The sequence below is a fragment of the Otolemur garnettii genome, unplaced genomic scaffold, assembly GCF_000181295.1.
Source record: "Otolemur garnettii isolate 467f Iridium unplaced genomic scaffold, OtoGar3 scaffold00056, whole genome shotgun sequence".
Classification (NCBI taxonomy): domain Eukaryota; kingdom Metazoa; phylum Chordata; class Mammalia; order Primates; family Galagidae; genus Otolemur; species Otolemur garnettii.
Window position 1 is genome coordinate 2109275 of NW_003852451.1, and position 20229 is coordinate 2129503.

At 49.2% G+C, this 20229-nt stretch overlaps 1 protein-coding gene across 1 annotated transcript in view; it reads right to left on the reverse strand.

The window, feature by feature from the left end:
• Positions 1–2943: 2943 nt before the first annotated feature.
• Positions 2944–20229, reverse strand: part of LOC100961862 — a 24389-nt gene continuing 7103 nt past the window's right edge. Inside the window, exons 3-6 of the mRNA XM_012806703.1 lie at positions 16075–16216; positions 5051–5168; positions 4159–4344; positions 2944–3100 (exon numbers count right to left, since the gene is read on the reverse strand). Of these exons, the coding sequence (XP_012662157.1) occupies positions 2944–3100; positions 4159–4344; positions 5051–5168; positions 16075–16216 (603 nt within the window). The remainder of the gene's footprint in view (positions 3101–4158; positions 4345–5050; positions 5169–16074; positions 16217–20229) is intronic.

Here is a 20229-nt window from a genome sequence, read left to right on the forward strand (position 1 = left end):
TTTCGGATTATTCCAGCTTTTTTCTGACAGGCTAAAATTTTGAAAATTGGCTACTTTTTGGCCCTGTTGGGCAGGCACTTAGCAGTGGGAACTAAAATGCACACTGATAAATCACTGCCACGCACAGCTCGTGTTCAGAACGTAGCCAGTTACACTGTCTGAGCGGTGATTGTACGGCACATCACAAAGTGCCTGGAATTGCAGCTGGTGTTAGGAATAGTTTCAGTAGCCTGTACCAGTTTCTGTTTAAGTCTTTGCAAAATATACACAATTCTTAGGAATAGCTTTTTAAAAGCTGAAACTGTTAACCTCCAGACTCAATTCAAGCACCACTCTGAGAGTCCGAACATCGCTGCAAAGGCATGAAGAATTTTATTCATTTAAGTTCAGAGCCTGGGCTGCCCTTTAAGAAAAAGTGGGAGCAGCCCTTACAGACTATTCAGACAATTCCTTTATACCTCTCCCTCTCCCCTCCCATTAGACCATCCCACCCCATTCCCTTATTGGTAGATAAACCATGTCTGTCCTAAACTGACAGGTACAGGGTGGTAGTGTTCAGGGTTGATTGGCTTAGGGATGAGTCATCTTTGTCTCAGGTGAGTGAATGAGAAGGAAGGGATAAAGGTCGCAAGTGGGGTGAATGCAGAGTAGAGTGACAAGTGCAAAAAAGGGGAGGGGGTCGGAGTGCAGAGTGGAGTGACAAGTGCAAAAAGGGGAGGGGGTTGCAAGTGGGGCGAGTGCAGAGTCGAGTGACGAGTGCAAAATGGGGAGGGGGTCAGGATGTGGGCTGAGTGCACAAGGGGGCTAGTGGGACAAGGGGAGGGGGCCAGGATGTGGGCTGTAACACCTAGGTATGATAAGGTCCTTGGTATACGGCAGCCCATTGTCGTGAATAAACAGCAAAAAGGAGGTAGTTTGACTTGTGACTTGAGTTAATTAGTTTGGCTCCCACAAAACCATTTTTTAAAACGTAAGAGCTACATTCAGCAACCCCACACACCAGATGGATAATTATAATGTGGCCCTGATATGATTTTGCAAACAACTTAAATTTTGTGAATGGCATTAACTGAAAAATGTGAAAATGCTAGTGCAGCACGTCAAGCTTAACTGTAAAAAGTTGAGTCCAGCGACCGTGGACTGTGGGAGAAAAACACCACTCGAATAACATAGTTCCCACGTGGTGCTGCACAGGCCTGAGGGTTTGGGAGTTTGTTCTTTCAGGCTGGGCAAGAGGTGAAAATGACCACAAAGTAAAATTACAGTAATAATTCTGGGAAAGTATAAAATTTAATCATAGACTAGTAAAGAAATGACTCATCCGTAGGGTAGGTTCAAAGTTTAGGTGTGTAAACAGATAAGAACTTTAGTTGTTGGGTTTACTTTTGTGTAGGGGTATCTGTTCAAAGGAATCAGCCACTTAATCTATGCTTGCCTTTTAAACTATTTGAGTAAATTTCATCTAATAAGAATCAATCTTTTAATATGCAAGGAAAAGTAGTTGCAAAGGTGAATCTGATACATTGATAAAATGTTCATTTGGGGGAGAGCAACCCTCCAGTTGAAACTCCTCTGCTTTAAAGAAACAGCAACATTTAGAGTTTGTGCTGACCCTCTCCATGTTATCAGCAACCCTCACTCGTTTATTACAGATCCTGCTGGGGGCTCTTCTAGTAACTGGACAGCCCAAAGTGGACACGGCCGTGCCTACCCTTCATGTGCTCTGGGCTGCAGGAAAGGTGAATGGGTGACCAGGTCCCTGGGGTAGCACAGGAGGGTGGCAGGGACCAGGGAGCACATGGAGACCCTGTCAGGGCATGTAGGGGGGACAAAGAAGGGCTTTCTGGAAGGAGCATGGCCACGCTGGCCTCTGAAGGACAGAGGTCAGGACTCATATGGGGCCAGGGCTGACCTATGGGAGGGTCTCTGTCAGGTACTGGCCTTGGAAACAAAGGGGCATGCTGGCCAGATGGCCATGAAACCTGGGTGCTTGCTCTGAAGTGGGAGTTGGTTTCTATAGGAAAGGGAAAGACAGAGGAGTCCACGGCAGAGTGAAGAAGGCTCCATCCCCAGGCCTTTTGGTAGCTGTGCCCTGCGCTAGATGAAGAGGTGACTCTGTGGCAGTACTCTGCTCCTCTCTCTGCAGCCCCCTGGGCAGTGTGGGGACCACAGGCCAAGCTCTCAGGTCAGGTGTGTGGGCAGTACCCTGCTCCCCTCCCCGCAGGCCCCTGGGTAGTGTGGGGACCACGGGCCAGGCTTTCAGGTCAGGTGTGTGGGCAGCACTGTGCTCCCCTCCCCGCAGCCCCCTGGGCAGTGTGGGGACCACGGGCCAGGCTCTCAGGCCAGGTGTGTGGGCAGTACCCTGCTCCCCTCCCCGCAGCCCCCTGGGCAGTGTGGGGACCACAGGCCAAGCTCTCAGGTCAGGTGTGTGGGCAGTACCCTGCTCCCCTCCCCGCAGCCCCCTGGGCAGTGTGGGGACCACGGGCCAGGCTCTCAGGTCAGGTGTGTGGGCAGTACTCTGCTCCCCTCCCCGCAGGCCCCTGGGTAGTGTGGGGACCACGGGCCAGGCTCTCAGGCCAGGTGTGTGGGCAGCACTGTGCTCCCCTCCCTGCAGGCCCCTAGGCAGTGTGGGGACCACGGGCCAGGCTCTCAGGTCAGGTGTGTGCTGCTATGTGTGGAGACACAACGTGGCCCGAGGGGACCAGCTGGGAGAGCCCGCGTGTGGTTCACCGTCCTCCCTGCACTCATACTGTTTGTTTCCCAGCCATTTATCCACTGTGGCCATGGTGGGCCGTGGTTTTCTCACAGCCACCTTTTGATCCACAAAGTCAGCTTATTCACTGCTTGCAAATACCTCCTTCTCAAAATTAATTTCATAAACATAACTGGATCGCACATCCGATAAGCAGCCTTTAGGAGTGTGTGAAGAGCTACAAGTAAATTCTAGCTGTTTGGCAATTGATACGAGATGTCGTCTTCAGAAGCCTGCGCTGATCCCAGTATGTCCAAGGGACAGCCATGTGGTGCGTCCGGCAGGATGCTCAAGCTGGAGTCGTCTTGTTGGTCACAGAGTTTGTGCCCATCCCCGTTTGAGGGTGCACTGCGGTCACAATTGACGCAGATCACAGCAGCTGAGCGTGGCCTGCTGACCGGTCCATTTACTCAGTCGAGCAGGGTTTTGTTTTGTTGGCTTTGATGACAATTCTTAGTATGAACTGATGCAAAATAACCAAAGCAGCAGCGGCGTGCCCCTTTCCAGGCACCCCGCCGGTTTTTCATGAAGGACTAGCTTCGTGGGTCACACTTGACAAATGACCTTGCCTTGGTTTGGTGTCACCTGAAAAGGAAAGGCCCCTCCAGCATCCGGGCAGCGGGGTTCTTTCCCTTCACTTTAAGTCACATTAATCCAGAGTTACTTTAAAAAGCATTACCAAAACATTCAGGGCTACAAGAATGCACGCACAATATATCTTAGCTTTAAAATTGTCATTGGCATTACAATCAATTTTATCTCCTTCACATAAAAACATGAGTGCATATGGAAAAAAATTAAACAAACATACATCTTCTGATAAGAGTCTCAAGAAACTATTTCTTTCCGAAACCGTGTTTGGAGGAGTCTACATTTTAGTGTGAAATTAGTCAGATGCCCATTTGCTCTTGTATTTGCTAGGCAGCCTGAAAAAAAACAGAGGCAGTGAGTGACGGGCGGTCGAGATGTTATGTCAGGATTAAAACGTCAAGAGTTTCAGGAGGCGACTTGGGGGTGCAGTGACTTGCCCCAGCAGGAGACAGGGTGCTGGTACCCAGAGGGGAGTGACCAGGCTGAACTAATTTAATTCCAGAGTGAGCAGGGCCAGAGATGGGCCGGGCACAGGGGGAGGGACTCAGAGACCCAGCTTTATCCTCCGCCCTCCTGGGCCGTCCATGTCAGAACAGGCTCCTGCACAGAGGAAGTCATGGTTCCCTCCTGGGCTCAAGCCGTTCGATAGGGCCAGTCCTAACCACTGTCCTAAGGAGGGGAGAGACATCCCTCCCTCCCAGATGGGGGCTCATGCGGAGGCGTCATTTGGGGCAGCTGATGCCTTTTTAGTTTTAACCTCCAATTGGAATTTCACAGGTGGCTCTGGCCTCCAGCTGCTCTGAGAGAGGACCCACCTCTTGTCCTGGAAGACACGTCCAGCCTTGCCTCGGACCCTGACCCTCCCGCAGGCGTCCCGGGTTTCCTGAGAGCCGTCGAGATACACCGTCCTGATGGTGCCATCGGGGTACTCCCGCCGTGTGAACTGGGCCGTGTGGATTTCCTTCTGGCCATTGCTGAACACGATGGTCTTGTCACCATTCCTGTTGGGGAGAAGTGAGTGCCCTTGTGACATGGCCATGCTGTGTCCAGGACTGCAAGTGTGGCAGCAGGTGGGGCTGTGACCCTCAGGGCAGAAGTGAGAGCAGGCAGTGAGGGGACACAGCCTATGGGCTCGGCAGACGCTGGGACTTGGTGTGGAGCTGTGGAGCCTGAGCAGCCCTCCCGTGCAGGGGACTCCCTGTCCTCAGCCTCTGCACATGCTAATGTTGAAACAGTGAATCTGAGACGCCTTTCTTGGTGTGTCTTACATATTTGTTTGCATCTGTGCCACGACAGACTCAGGCTTCTGGACAACATGGCAGGGCTGGGGGAGGCAGGCTCTGAGCCTGGAGTTATCTCTGGGGTCACCAGGCAAGCATGACCCATGTCATTGGAATGAATGCCTGAATGTCAGTGATTAAACCCATGTTCTCCACAAAGGGATTCAGATCAAGGCCTTGAGACAAAACGTCTAGAGTAAATGCTACTATTTTCTATTATTCTGTTTATACAAATACACTTCTGCAAAAATCAGAATTAATCTAGAGCAGCAGTTCTCAACCTGTGGATCATGACCCACAGGAACCATATTAAAGGGCCGTGGCATTAGGAAGGTTGAGAACCACTGATCTAAAGAAATGATTTTTTAAAACCCCACACAAACCAAAAATTCAGATTGTTTCAGACACATGTCTGACTTGTACTGACCGTTCCACTTTTAGAACTGTCCCATCAGGAAATAAGGTCTCCTCACATCCACCCTTACGATGCTTCACTGTCCCATCTGGAAACACGATTTCTCTGGAGACATTAGGGTGGGATTTTTCTGCAGAATATGTTATTTAAATGTATAGTACTCTGAACTGATTTATAAACATATTGTATCTAAGTAATCTATAAAATACTAATGAAACTTGTAAAAAGACTATTTTCACATCATGAGGTTATAATCAGGGTTGCCAGATATGATGCAAAATGCCCCATTAAATGTGAATTTTAGATGAATGATGAATAATTTTTTAGCATAAGTATATTCTATTTCTGGAACATATTTATGCTAAAAAAATCATTTGTTTTTATCTGATATTCCAATTTAAGTGAGAGTTCTGAATGTTTATTTGCTAAATCTGACAACCCTATGCATAATATATAAAAGTTCAAGGACTTAACATCGGATATGAAAACAAGTAAAAACATTGTGTGAATATCCAAGAATATATTATATTTGATGTTTTCACTCTTCCAGACATGACATAAAAACAGACACAGCTATTTGCACGTTTGGTCAATGTATTCTTCCACACGTAGAGTCTGTGTGATCCACTCTGCCCTGCTCTGAATGATCGTGTCCTCCTGAAATTCGTATCTTGAAACCTAATCCCCAAAGCAATAACGTGGGAGGTGGGGCCCTTGAGAGGTGAGGGGGCCAGGGCAGCAGAGCCCTCACCTCACTAGGGGAACGAGTCCCCTTATGAAACAGATCCCCCGAGCCCCCCGGGCCCTTCCACCATGGGAGGACTCAAGAAGGCACCGTCCGTGACCCATCCGTGAACCTCACCAGGTATCAGGTCTCTGCTGCCTGCATCTCGGGCTCAGCCTCCAGAACCGTAAGAAATACAGTTCAGTTGTTGACCAGCCGCCTGGTCTAGGACGTTTGTTATGGCAGCTGGAACACACTAATACACACTCCACGAAGACTGATGTTAAAGATGCACCTTTGCATCCGACTCTATCATTTTTTATTTACATTTGAATATCTTGCTCAGACAGACTGATCTCCTCAATCTTATTAAAACATAAAATTTATAGTCTCTCAACGAGGCTCAAATGATCTCCCTGGCTGAAATTTTCCTTTCCCTTCCATACTCTCCCTGACTCCGAGCCTGGGCTTGAGGTCAAAGGTCCATCATTAACCCCACAGCAGGTGACCTCTGCCCCTGAACACCTTTGCTCCCCACTATCATTTTAAATATTTACTTTTATATTCATATTGACTCATGAAATAGGCAAGATAATAAATCATAGTAGAGAACCATAATTCACCTTCTACAGTAGCTTCCCCAGAAGCCCAGGGAAGGGACTGATAACAGCAATTTTTTTCAACCTTGTACAAGAGCTGGCACATTGTGGGGCTCACTGTGGAGCCTGCTGGAACACTGCTGTACCATGTCCAATTTGATTACAGGCTGGATTACAATTACAGTGCATGCATGGTGTGAACACACAGCTGTTTTTTTTTTTTTTTTAAGTAACTACTGTTAAGCATAGTTACTCTTTTTTTTTTTTTTTTTTGGTCAGGGCTGGGTTTGAACCCACCACCTCCATTTTATGGGGCTGGTGCCCTATTCCTTTGAGCCACAGGCACCACCCTGAACGCACAGTTATTTGTGCATGACTTGAAAAAAAGAAAAGCTGCTGAATTAAAGATAATTGATTCATTTCTATGTATGCTTTTAACTTTCTTCTTAATTAATTTTATCACCTGTTGGCAGTTGCTGACAGAAAAAAGGCAGCACAAAATATTCTGACAACTGAAGAAAAATTCTGTCCCTTATAATGATTTTTAGCACAAAACCGTGAAAGATCATTTTCCTATGGTGTTAATGAGACAGCCCGGAATTAGGGGCTCTTCTTTGAACCAACAGTTGAGGACCACTGAAGTCGGAACTGCCTCGTAATCAGTGCACGAGTCTGCTGATTGGTGTGAATTTACAAAAATATTCCTGCAACACAGTCACACCTATAAGTCGGCAGCGTGGAAAACAATGGAGTTTCTATTTGACACTGTTCTTGAACTATCTATCAGAGGTGGAAGTGTTGAAGACACAGTAAACATGTTCAAGAACAACAGAACTTATGATTCCTGCTAGAAAACTCAGTGGTCAGAGGCATTCGACACGGACACGCTGAGATACAAAGAGTCCAAAAGGCCTAAGCCTTCTAAGCAGAAATAAGATACAGTGGTCTATAAAATACTCTTCGTTTTCAAAAGATCTAAACTCACATTAATCCATCCCTCTCATGGATGGCCTCTGCAACCTGGCAGGTATAATTTATGTTTCTCCAATGTGTGTTGGATGTCACTCAAGAAAATAATTGCTCCTGCACCCACTTGGTGCTTATTCATCTAGTCAGCGCCTAAGTGATGAATTGTGCAGGTAAAAATCTTAACGAGATACACAATAGCATTGGCTGAAATATTAGGACAAAAAGAGAAAGGTCAGGAGAACAGCCAGTGGCATTGTGGACCTGTTCCTGGTCCACTGTGCCACAGATGAGGAGGCACTGGACAGTGTGGTCCACCACATCACAGGTAAAAATCAAGTTAGAATTAAAACACGGATTGCCAGAAGACACAAAGGCATGAAATATTGGAAGGGAATAATTAGAATTAAAATAGTCTACGGAGTGCCTTGGGGAAAACAGTAATATATTGATATACTTTTGATTTGTGAAATAAGCATTCAGGTTAAAAGAAAAATCATTTTCAGATGTCATTATTTTTTTCTTAGTGTTTCTGTTTCTTATAAGAACACACACATAGGGATTAAGAAATAGCAAAAGAAAAAGATTGGGAACCAAGCAGGAAAACGCTGATTGGAAAGAGGCCTCTGTACCTCCCACTCTGACGGACTGACAGCAGAAAGTACCACAGGTAGACAATACAAGGGGCACAGGATAATAATTACACAAAAGAAGATGGTTCATTAGAAAGAAAAGATTACAAATAAATATTGAAGGCAGGCACGGTGGCTCACGCCCCAAATCCCAGCTCTTCAGGAGGCTGAGGCAGAAGATCCTTTGAGGCCTGGAATTCAAAACTAACTTGAGCAACATAGCAAGTCTTTTTAAGAAAAAAAAAAGGAAGAAGAATAGTACCTGGTATTATGGAAAAGAGCTCAAACTCTGTGAAATAATTTAAAGAAGGTTATTATGAGCCACATCTATATGGCCATGGCCCAGAGAGCCACACCCAGGAAAGGCCTTGGGCACGTCATCCCACTGTATCTGGGTGACAGTTTGGTTTCTATATTTCAAGGAGACAGAAATTGCCTATAAAATCATAAACAAATACCTGGAAGATGTACATTGGTTTGGCCTGAAAAGGCAGGACGTCTTGAAGGAGGGGACTTGTAGGTGGTTTTAAATATTCTTTGATTTGTAATTGGTTAGAGAAATGAAGTTAATCTAAAAGTTTGGAATGTTTTAAGCTAAGGAACTCTGTTAAGCAGAGTCAAGCCATGGGACATATACCCAGACTTAAGTGATCCAGTAAGTAAATTAAGGGGTCCATTCAGATGGCTGGGGGGGTTTACAGTTTTATGTGAGTTCACAGCAGGCATGGTGGCACAAGCCTGTAGTCCCAACTACTCGGGATGCTGAGGCGAGAGGATGTCCCGAGCCCAGGAAGTAGAGACTACAGTGAGCTATAATCCCACTACTGAACTGAGTGACAGAGCAAGATCTCACCTCTAAAAAAAAAAATAAATACAAATTTTTTCCAAAAAGAAAACAAATAAATATTGATAAATCTATAATCAAATGGGAGATTTTTAACACAGTTCTCTCATTATCTTACTTAACAAGAAGATAGAATATATAAAGAAAATTGGCTAAAAATCATTTATTCTAAAGGCATTTGTAGATTTGTGCACCTTACATAGTATCCTCAAGCACGTATGGAACATTTGGGGGGAAATAATGATAAACTAGACCTTACAGTAAGGCTTACCCGGGTTCAGAGAAACGTGATAATATAGGCTCAGGTTTTGACGTAATGCAACTACACTAAAATGAAAAACAATCACAAACTAAAAAACATTACACATTTCTTAAATTTCACGGCACTTCCAAAAGTAAGGCATGGAGAGAAAAGAATTAGAGTGAAAATAGGTGTCGGGAGCCAAATGACGCCAGATGGCCGCCCATCCCCACTGTCTGGAGTATGCTAACCTTTATCAGATAAGGAGCTGCTTTTCCCTTATCAGACAAGGAGCTGTTCTTCCCAGAGAAGCCATAAAATGTTTCAGACACATCGTTTACATTCCCAGCAGGAGATTGATGCAAGCTCTAACTCCTGCATTCCTCTGCCCCCCACCTCTTGTCTTCTCTGAATACTATAAAAACTGATCTGTTACACCCATTAAATGAGGCCTTGACAAGAAATCTGCCTGGCCTCCTCCTCTTTCTCTCGCCCATTCTCTTTACAGGCTGGGTCCCCCTCGCCCCCCGAATAACCGTGTCCCGCAGGACGGGACAAATAGGAAATACTTAGAACCGAATTATAATAAAAATAATTGCCAACACATATTGAGGAGCATGACCCAAGAGCTATTGGGTGAGTTGACCGTCTCACATGTCCATATTAGCAGATAAAGCTGAAAATGGGAATATTTGCCATTTTTCTGTCTAAGTTATGTAGAATTAACCTGGAGAGAGAAAAAGGGCCAATCTTCTGAGTGTGAGAAAATTAGAATCAGGATCGAACTTAGACTCGTCCTATGCAATTTGCTTAAACATGACCGCTTAACATTTCAGATGGCTAGACCTGCGGATCAGACCCGAGGGACGGCTTTCATCTTAGTTCAGGAACGTTCGGCCTTGTTTAATTTCACCTTTTTTGTTTTGAAAAACTGAGGACACTTCTAACCCACCTCAAGCTGATTGGAAACAACAAGGTCGTGAAGTACCTAAATACTTCCTAAATAATTCCCAAATGACTTTTTGGTTTAAAGGTATGAAAGTGGAGCAATGCACTTTTCTCAGTTAAACAAATCACCCCCTGCATTCTGAACAGGAGCTGGGTGCTGCGCACGTCACCTGCTGGCAGTTCACAAATCCCACCCGCTGCTACCTGATGCTGCCACAACTGAGATCGTGTTACAACTACATCCTCTCAGAAGGTGAGAACTGGCTCCGGAGACAAGATCAAAGCTATCTGCTGGGTTCTGGGAGGACACTTGATAACCTCACACAGGACGTGTCACACATCCAGGAGTCAGCCCAGAGCGGGTCACTTTCAGATTGACTAGGAAGTGAGAAGTTACTTCTGTTCTGTCGAAGAAGCCAGACTTAGCCGTTCCCGTTGCCCAAGTCAGGCAGAAAGCTGCACACGTACATAACATCCAGAGACGCTGAATGTTTTCCACAGACACAGACTGTTGGGCAGAGCATGTAAGGAGCAAAGATTAGGGACAGAGGGTTACACAGATACAGAGACCAAAGGTCACTCCAAAGTTCATAAGAGATTTGCTGCAGAGAATGCTTGCACAGCGCCTCAGGGCTCCTGGGGGTTACAATTAATAAACACACGTATCTAAAACTCAGAGGCTGGGAAGAAGGTCACAGTTAGTGTGACAGGCTTGTAGCAAGGAGCTGGCTCTCAGGACCTATGACAGGAACAGTGGGGCCCAGAATGGCTCAGAGGTGACTTGGATGATGAGGACAGTGAAGATGACCCAGAGAGACGGGTTCTCAGCCACAGTCAGCACCAAGAAATCACCTGCTCTTCAGAGAGGAGGACCTGGGAACTCACACAGTCACAAGTTCTATAGCTGGTCTTAGACCTGCCTAGTGTGTTGGCTGGCACGTAGATCTTATCAGGTACTGTAAATTCAACTGGGGGCAAAGTAACCCTTTTGCTCAATTTTTAAAGACCCAAGTTAAAATTCAACAACAAAGCCTCCTTGTTATGGACCCCAGAGGGTGTGCTAAAGAACATATTCGTTCACAGTCCATGAGAGTAGGTGTCAGTGGTGACCTGCATTTATGAAATGATGAGCATACGTTGTCTCACCCTTTTCAGAAGAACCTGCCTCACAGGAGCACAGCCAAGACCAAGAAATGCTGAAAGGGGGACTCTGGTTTTACGAAATCCCTCATTTTCCAGGCTTCTTCACAGGCTGACAGAACTCCAGGTACAATGTCCTGAGAACAGTCTAGGAAATATCACTATGGCTTCAGGGTCAGAGCAGCCACCCTCTGTCACAGACAGAACGTGGGCATGTAAGGAAGCCCAGGTGCCCACACTGATGGGCCCAGCACCAACGACGCCTCCCAGCTCTCCAGCTTGGAATGGCCAGTGTCTGCCTGAGCCCTCCACAAGAGTGGCCCACGGGGGCCTGGACAGAGTGTATGGCTCACACTACCCATGAGGACACAGGCGCAGAGGGCAGCCTGCGGGGGTCACCCAGTGAGGACCGGGCGGCTGACTGCAGAGCTGACATTTACCATTTCTGAAGTCACCTCCTGCTGCAGAAATTGCCCACCCCAGCGATGTCACCACAGTGAGAGTTTGTGTGTGAAATCTGGTGTAGTTCTTTCCTAATTTTGTTTTGCAGTCATGATTAGACATCTTAAAATAGAGGAAGGAAATAAAGGATGAAATCCAGTTCAAAATATCGTTCTCTTGAGCCTTCTTTCAGCCTCGTTTACAAGTAAGACTTGCATGGAAATTATAACTGCTGGAGAGTTGACGTAAATGACTCCATCTACTGGTCCCCACACATTCTCTTCAAGAAGCAATCTCCGATCATCCTGTGGTGGCACCCTCAGTGCTGACCACACCAGCAGGGAGTGGGCAGGAAGCCACCTGCCCAGCAACCTAAGTGCTGACCACACCAGCAGGGAGTAGGCAGAAGACCGCCTACTCAGCACCCTCAGTGCTGACCACACCAATGGGGAGTGGGCAGGAGGCCACCTGCCCAGCACCCTCAGTGCTGACCACACCAACAGGGAGTAGGCAGGAGGCCACCTGCCCAGCACCCTCAGTGCTGACCACATCACTGGGGAGTGGGCAGGAGGCCGCCTACTCAGCACCCTCAGTGCTGACTACACCACTGGGGAGTGGGCAGGAGTTGGCCCACAGGGAAGCAGGTTCTCTGTGGCAGGAGCCAAGTGCTGTGGCCTTTCCACATTAGGAGGTGTCTGCAGCTGCATCTCAGGGAAACGTCTGTGAAGGGGGCTGATCTTCTGGTCTAAACTCTGCCCTCTGTCACAGCCATCTGGGTTCTGCCCACATCCCAGAAGGCTTTTGGTAGCCAGACCTATAAAGGGCTGAGGCCACGGAGGTGACAGCTGGCCAGGCCCTCCCTCAGCACAGCAGCTGTGGGACACGTGGCCTGAGTGCCAGGGTCTGGCTCCCTGAAGACCTGACTCAGCACAGGATGCTCTGGGGGAGCCACAAAGCTCAACTGAGGGTCAGGGCCCTGTTGGTCTCAACGAGGCGGGGGGGGGCACTCGGGAAGACGGGAATGCCACAATTTTACACAAATGATAAGAACTATGGGTACGAGAGGATGTTAGGAGCACAAGCTGTTCTCATAACAATCCCTGGAAACTTCAGTCTAAAGGCTACCATCCCCCTCAAAGTCCTGCTGGACGACAGAGTGATGTTCCAGAGGGGGACGGAGCTGAGAAATCCCCAGCCCTATGTGGGAGGCTCAGCCCAGCAGAAAGCCCTGCTCTCGGAATGAGGATGTTCAAATCATTCTCATGAAGAGGGATGGGAAATAAAGAGAGGTGAGATCAGGCTGCAGTAGGATAAAGTGAATTCACAAAGCCAGAAAGCCTGGATCTCCCTGGAGGGCAGCATCTGAGTGTCCAGATGGATCCTCAGAACTTGGCGTCCAGGACCCGGAGCTGACCCTACTGTGGGAACGTGCACAGATAGGCCAGTGCCGCACAGCTGAGAGGCAGACTACTGCCAGGCTGGGTGGCTCGGCGGGGCATCCAGGCCGCAGCATTTGCAGACACAGGCAGAAGCAGGGCTGATAGGAATCAGCACACTTGCATTTTAATTGAGCTCGGATTTATGAGGACAGTTGCTGCCCGGGAGAACTTGCCTAAAAGCTCAGTGTCTGCTGACCCTAATGTTTTCACTGGCCAGCCTCCGCAGCAGACGTGCAGAGGCCCCACTCACACCAAGTTCACAGCGCACCATCTACCTGTCTTGTCAGGGAGCTGCATGGCCTGTGAATGACTGGGCAGCTGTGCACGGTCTGCTCACTGCATGCTAGTAAATCTGTGAGCACCAGAGGCTCCGTGTGGGAGCGGTTTGTGTTAGCATGTGAACCTGGATTTAATCTAGCAAAGGACTTCCTGCAGATGGAAGAGGCACCTCCTGGCAGGTGGGAGAGCCCTGGCCTGTCTGTCAACGCCTGGCACAGGGGCGAGGGAAGGATGCTTGTCCTCAAAGTCCCCAAAGTGAAGACACCGGGACTTTGGTCAGCAGAGATCTCTGGACACTGGGGCAGCTCTCAATGACTCTCCTGGGAAGACTCTGAGGCCTGGACCAGGGCTCAGCAGCCTCCAGTGTCTGCAGCTGACCCAGGTCTGGGTGTAGGAGAGGAGCCCCATGGTTCTCAGGCCAGGACTGCCATCAGCTCCCCATCGCACAGGTGCCGTCCACACCAAGGGATATCCACGCACGATGCCTCAGGACCCCTCACTTTACCATGGAGTTTGACACTGTTGTGACCTTTGGTCTCCAATAGTTGAGGAAGGACGACTAAGGGCAGAGGGAGGTGCAGGAGGGAACCCTGGCACCAAAGCCAAGAAGGTAGAGAAGGGAAATTTAACAAAAAACAAAGACACCGAAATAAAAAGTGGTTGAGTATCTGTGCCTGTTTCCCAAGGGAGAACATGGAAGGAAGGCCTTTCAAGGCATGCCCAGCTCCCAGAGCCGGGGCTGCCCCATGCTGGTCCTGTGCAGTGGCCACAGCCTCTCTGCCATCAGGAACAGAGGGGAGGCACGAGAGATGCAGGGAGAACACAATGTGATGAAGTTGAATTGTTTGGGCAAAACGTCATGTTGAGATTTAAGGGACTCTTAAACCAACCCCTGGTTCCCCCATGGACCAGCTTTCCTCTGGAAACCAGGGACAACTGATGGACCCAGGGCACCTACAGGAGGCTCCCTGGTGGACAGACGCCCTCTGAAAGGAGGACGTCCTCCCCCGTCTCAGCCTTGGCATACATACTCTGAGATCATCACATTCTCTGCCGCTCTACACCCCCCAAGTGTGGCTAAGAAACAAGGGTTTGTTACCCCAAGGTGAGGAAAAGGTGGGATTCAAAGTTGAAAGGGCCACGGTGGGTCATGTGACCACCATCTCCTATTCTTCTGTTGGGCAGGGCAGGATTCAGCCCACCCTTTAACTGGGGTCTTCAACACAGGGAAGCATGTGGATTAACGCAGGCCAGGGATGGGCGTGTCCTGGGGATGCCCCTGAGGTGTCCACCCTCCACGTTCTGACACCACCCACCCTTGGGGATGGTAGAAGACGTTAGTGGGAATAAAATCATGGGGCCATAAGCAGACGCTCCTTCTCGTCACAACAAACACAGAAGACAGAACCTGAGTGAGCTCTGCAGGTGTCCAGGGACGCCCCCGTCCCGTGCCCCTGTGTTTCTATCCAGAGTGTGGGGAAAATCTGATCAGCCTGAAGAAGAAAGCAGGTGGGACCCAGTTTGCTGATGTTCAGGGCTGAAGACTCCTGCCGCCCTGCCCTCACCTCCCTGTCCCCTATTACACGTTATTTCCAAGGGTTTTTATTAATTTCCTAGGTCTCCTTACATCAGAATCGAGTTATACCCTGAATTCCCTGCACAGTGGCCACCACCCTGGACAGCTCACCGTGAGACCTGGACTCCGAAGCATCTGCTTTCCCGCCCCCTCCACTAACACACACAGGAGCCGGCTGGTCCCACTGGGTCCCCGCGTAGTCACAGCTCCCGAGCATCCGGGGACCCAGCCAGCACGACCGGCTGCTTCCTCCCCAGTACAGCACCACTTTGCCAGTCACAGCCACAGTGTTGACAGCAGCGATCAGGTGCTGAGTCCTTAGTGTGCCCCCAGTAGTCCATGCAGGGCAGAAGCCTCGATCCCTACAGTACCCCTGAGGGGTTTGCACAGCCTCAGCACTACTGACAATCGAGGGAGATAATTCTCTGTTGGAGTGGGGGGGGAGTCCTGTGCCTTAGAGGTGCTGAGAGGCACCCCTGACCCCCACCTGCTAGATGCCAGTAGCACTTCTGACCCCACCTCCAGCCGTGACAACTGCATTTCAAATGTCCCTGTGATGGAGGGAAGCATTGCCCCCCCCCCCCCGCTGAAACTCAGGCCTATAAAATAGCTGTTTCCTGATTTATTTAGATGCAGAGCCTGATGAGACTGGTAGATGTGCTGCTGCATCAGCACAGCTGGTGCAACGTGCTAGGACTCAGCCCCTCCCACGGCAGCAGACAGGGCGGGTGCCTCCTGTCACAGCCTGTCCCGGCGTCCCCTCCTGACTCTGCCTGACTCTGCGGCAAGCTAATGCCAGTCCTGCAGCTCACACACAGCCTCTGTTTACCTTCTGTCTCTGAGGAGTTCTGAGTTAGGGCTCTATTCAGGGTGCTACACAGATCAGGGTTCAGACCATCTTGTGAGTTAGGTCCTGGTTAGTAACCACATTCTACAGAGGCTTCAAATCCTCACTAAGCCATAGAGTGAGAATTCCCAGCCAGGAGGGGGTGCAAGCAGTTCCTTCACGTTGCCATGGAAACCTGAGCTTCCAGAAGCTGAAGTGTTCCAAGGAACCAGAATAGCTTGGTTTGCAGAAAGGCTGCCTGGTTCAGGCCTGTGCTCTGTCCACAGGGAAAAGGGGGTGTGAATGTACCACATTTTTCCTGGTAATTGGGTTAGTTTTGGCCTTAAGAAGAAAGCAGACAAATAGATCCATGGTACACACCGCTCTGACGTAGCTTGCTGGTCACGCCACCACTGAGAGCCACCGTGCCCGTCACCGCCTTCTCACCGGCACTAGCCTCCTCCTCGCTGCCCCTGGGGAGGGTGATGATTGTACCTCCGCCGCCGCTGAGTGCCTGCCCCACCTTTATAGAAACAGAAAATTTCCAAGATGAAAAGCCGTCAGTATTTAAAGCATGATCACTGCGGCTTCATTATTTCTTTTCCCATTCAAATCGTTGTGTGGCTGTTGCCTGAACGGCGCTGTTGGCAACAATTGTTATGTTTTTGTAAAAAAAAAAAAAATTCACTAAATTGATCCATTGCAAATCCTCATCCCTGAATTTGGCTATAAATAGTAAATAAGAGTTATGATTTGTTTTCAAAAGTTCGTGCTGGGCATTCACCATCAGGCTGGATCACTGAGCAAAAGTTACCCCAATACACCCCCCCTCTCCATCCTGTTCTTTTGATCCACACACTGTTCTACTCTGTTCCAAAGATTTAGTTTTTTCAATTAACAGAAGATACGTAATTCCCTATGCATAAGGCTACACTAGGAATACAGAAAAGAATGGCATTGTCTTTAAATTCAAAGTATTACTCAAGTAAAGATTAGCAAAAGGAAAAAAACTGACAGAAATTATCTCACGATCTGGAGAGTTAATATAAATGCATTAAAACATTTAAAAGGCAGGCAGCACCTATGTATGGCTCAGTGAGTAGGGCACCATCTCCGTATACTGAGGGTGGCAGGTTCAAACCTGGCCTTGGCCAAACTGCAGCAAAAAAATAGCTGGGCATTGTAGTGGGTGCCTGTAGTCCCAGCTACTTGGGAGGCTGAGGCAAAAGAATCACCTAAGCCCAAGAGCTGGAGGTTGCTGTGAGCTGTGAGCTGTGATGACACAGCACGCTACCAAGGGCAACAAAGTAAGACTCTGTCTCTAAAAAAACCCAAACAAAAAAATTCTAAAAGGCAAAAATGTGGTTTTTGTTCATTATATCATACTGTTACACTTAACCGTAGCTCGTAAATACAGGAGTTAATGCAACTAAGAAAATGCGCAGGAGCACTGGTGCTCAGCTCTGACAACACCCTCTGTGTCCAGCAGACAGAGCGTTCTAGCGCGCCACCTGCTGGCCACGCAGCGGCCCTCCCAGGCCAGCTGGGTCGGTGCAGCCCAGCGTTAGAGGATGAATTCTTGACCAACAATAAAAACTTCAACATGGTTTAAAGAACCACTCGCCTCTCAGAGTGAAAAAGCACTACTAATTTTTTAAACATTCCACATAAAAAAAATCATAAAATCAGCTATAATGCTTGAACTTTATATTATAAAAAAGAGACAAATAAGCAGAGAATTTTAGTATGTCCAACACAAAACACAGGAGAAACAGAGTGAAGACGAGAGAGGAGAGGTGCAAGATCTGGGGGAATGTGGAGTGAGGTGGGGTGCCCGGGACACGTGGCCAACAGGACGATTTTCACTGCAGGAGGAAGGGAGGTGCCCAGGAGGGCTACATGCTGGGCTATCTATTTCTTGTGTCTAGTCCTAGGAGGCTTCCCCAAGGTGGAGCGATTGACTCATCCATCAACTTACTCCGCCAATAAAGGACCAAACTTGTGTCTCACAGACCTACTCACTGGGATGGTAAGATCAGGCATTTACATTATACAGGCTTCTCTTTCCCAGGGCAGACCTGCATGATCACTGCACTGAAGACAAGGGCAGTTAACTGAATTCAAGCCATCACTGCAAGTTTCTTGACCCGCATGCTTGGTCTGCTGGTGGGGGTGTAAATCCACCTTTACCTGGTCACAGCTGAAGCAAAGCAGGAATGAGGAGGAGCCTGATTTCTAAATGGGCTCAATGAGGACCACCTGCTAAGTCAAACAAGCAGCTGGACAGAGCTCCCAGGTGCCCATGCTACCAGAGGCAGTGAGTCCTCTCAGCCCTTCCTGGGTCCGTGACCACAGCCAGCACCTCAGACGCATCCTTCAAGCACTGAAGCCCCCTCCGGGTAAGACACAGGGGCTAGAGATACTTGAGGCTACAGTTATTAACCATGTTAAACCAACAAGCAAATTTCCCTCTCACAGAGTGTATTGCTTAATTTACTGGAAACAAACTTGCTAGAAACTTCTGGCCTACAGGAGTGCAGAGCACACAGGCAGGTCCGGACCTGGGCACCCCCAGCTGCCCACCTTGCCGTCTAGATGTTGGTTTTCTCCTGGCTTCTCCTCCTTTACTGTCTTAGTCCCCCTCAGGCCTGCTGCTATTCGTGAAGATGCTGCTTTGGCAGGAAGATTCTGCAGAAAGGATAGAACCAGTGCCTCATGTGGTCGCCATGAAAACTGCAACAGGAGGCTGAGAGAAGCAGGTGGCCAGGACAGCACAGTGCCCATCCCTGAGGCAGGGAGCAAAGCTGGCTCCAGGACAGGGACACACACTGTGCTCTGTGCAGGTGTTTCGTCCGGGCCAGGACAACTGTAGTGACGCCTCCCATTTTCAACACCTGATGGGAGTAACCCACCGAGGCCTCCCTGTTGCACTGTGCAAGGCAGGGCATCAGCCCTTGGGCTGTGAGGTGCACCCGAGTCCAACACCAGAGACAACCACTCACGGCCTCACCGATGACGTCAGAAAGGGTGAGCTAGAACGTGGGCTTTTCTGGGGAAAGCAGAAAATAGGTGGGACTTGTGCTTCCCATCCCTTACCTGATGGGAACATCATAAACAGACTTAAAGCCCAAATTTCCTCCCATGGAAGAAATTATATCATTTTGTTGACATTTCTTATTAATTATAGTATGAAACTGTTAGGTAGATCAGGTTCCAGCTCTTCTAGGGAAAAAAGACAAGGGTGAAATTCCCAGGGCCCCATCTTGGTGCTGCCCACATTAACCCTGTCCTGAGCAGCTGCTCACACCTGGGGAAGAGGGCAGACCCTGCCAATCCAGAAATCAGAAGCCAGCTGGCCACCACCTACTAAGGAACACAGAGGACTCTAGCCCATGGGCCAGGCAGCACAGGTCCACAGAATCTGCAGGGGACCTAGAACAGCCTGAAGCTAACTTCACTGCACTGCAGCTCTCAGAGAGGCTCGTGGGAGGTTCACATGCACAGTAAGACTCTGTGGTTCCCAGGTGACCTCTGAACCACAAGGTGGCCCCATCCAGGTGGTATAAAGCAGAATCCCCAACCATAAGCAAGGCCTTTGTCGAAATAGAGGGGAGGGGCCATTCTTCACCTAAGGCAGACGTATCTTGCTCTCTGAACCTATACCCTGCTCCTCCTCTGTGAACCCACCTTCCTCTTCCTCAACAAACTTTGTTTCACACTTTTCTGGCTTTGGGGGTGACCGGTCATTCTTCAGCCAAGAGGACACCCAGAACCAACCGAGAATGCAGGCAGCTGCCAGAAGCCCACATCATAAGTGGACCGCTAGGAGGGCTCACAAGTGTTTCACTGTTTTTTCCTTTGATTCTGTTCATTTGAAATGAGAATTATAAAGAAAAATAATATAATGAAACTCTAATTTGAGAAACTCTTAGGTCATGAAAAATATCAATCTGTTCTGACGATGTGCCAATTGCAATCGCCTTAACGCTACAAGAAAATGATATTTCTATTTGTTGGAAGAACTAAGAGCCCATTTAGAAACGTCTTAGTTTTCTGTTCTCATAAAGATGATGGAAGGACGCAGCCTCTATCTACCCCCCCCCGAGTCCCCCTGCCTGGGGCGGGACCCCCCCGAGTCCCCCTGCCCGGGGTGGGACCCCCCCTGAGTCCCTCTGCCTGGGGTGGGACCCCCCCGAGTCCCCCTGCCTGAGGTGGGACCCCCCCTGAGTCCCTCTGCCTGGGGTGGGACCTCGCCAAGTCCCCCTGCCTGGGGTGGGACCCCTCCGAGTCCCCCTGCCTGGGATGGGACCCCTCCGAGTCCCTCTGCCTGGGGTGGGACCCCCCCAAGTCCCCCTGCCTGGGGTGGGACCCCTCCAAGTCCCCCTGCCTGGGGTGGGTCCCCCCCGCCTGGGGGGTGTCCCCCCCAAGTCCCCCTGCCTGGGGTGGGACCTCACCAAGTCCCCCTGCCTGGGGTGGGACCCCCCAAGTCCCCCTGCCTGGGGTGGGACCCCTCCGAGTCCCCCTGCCTGGGGTGGG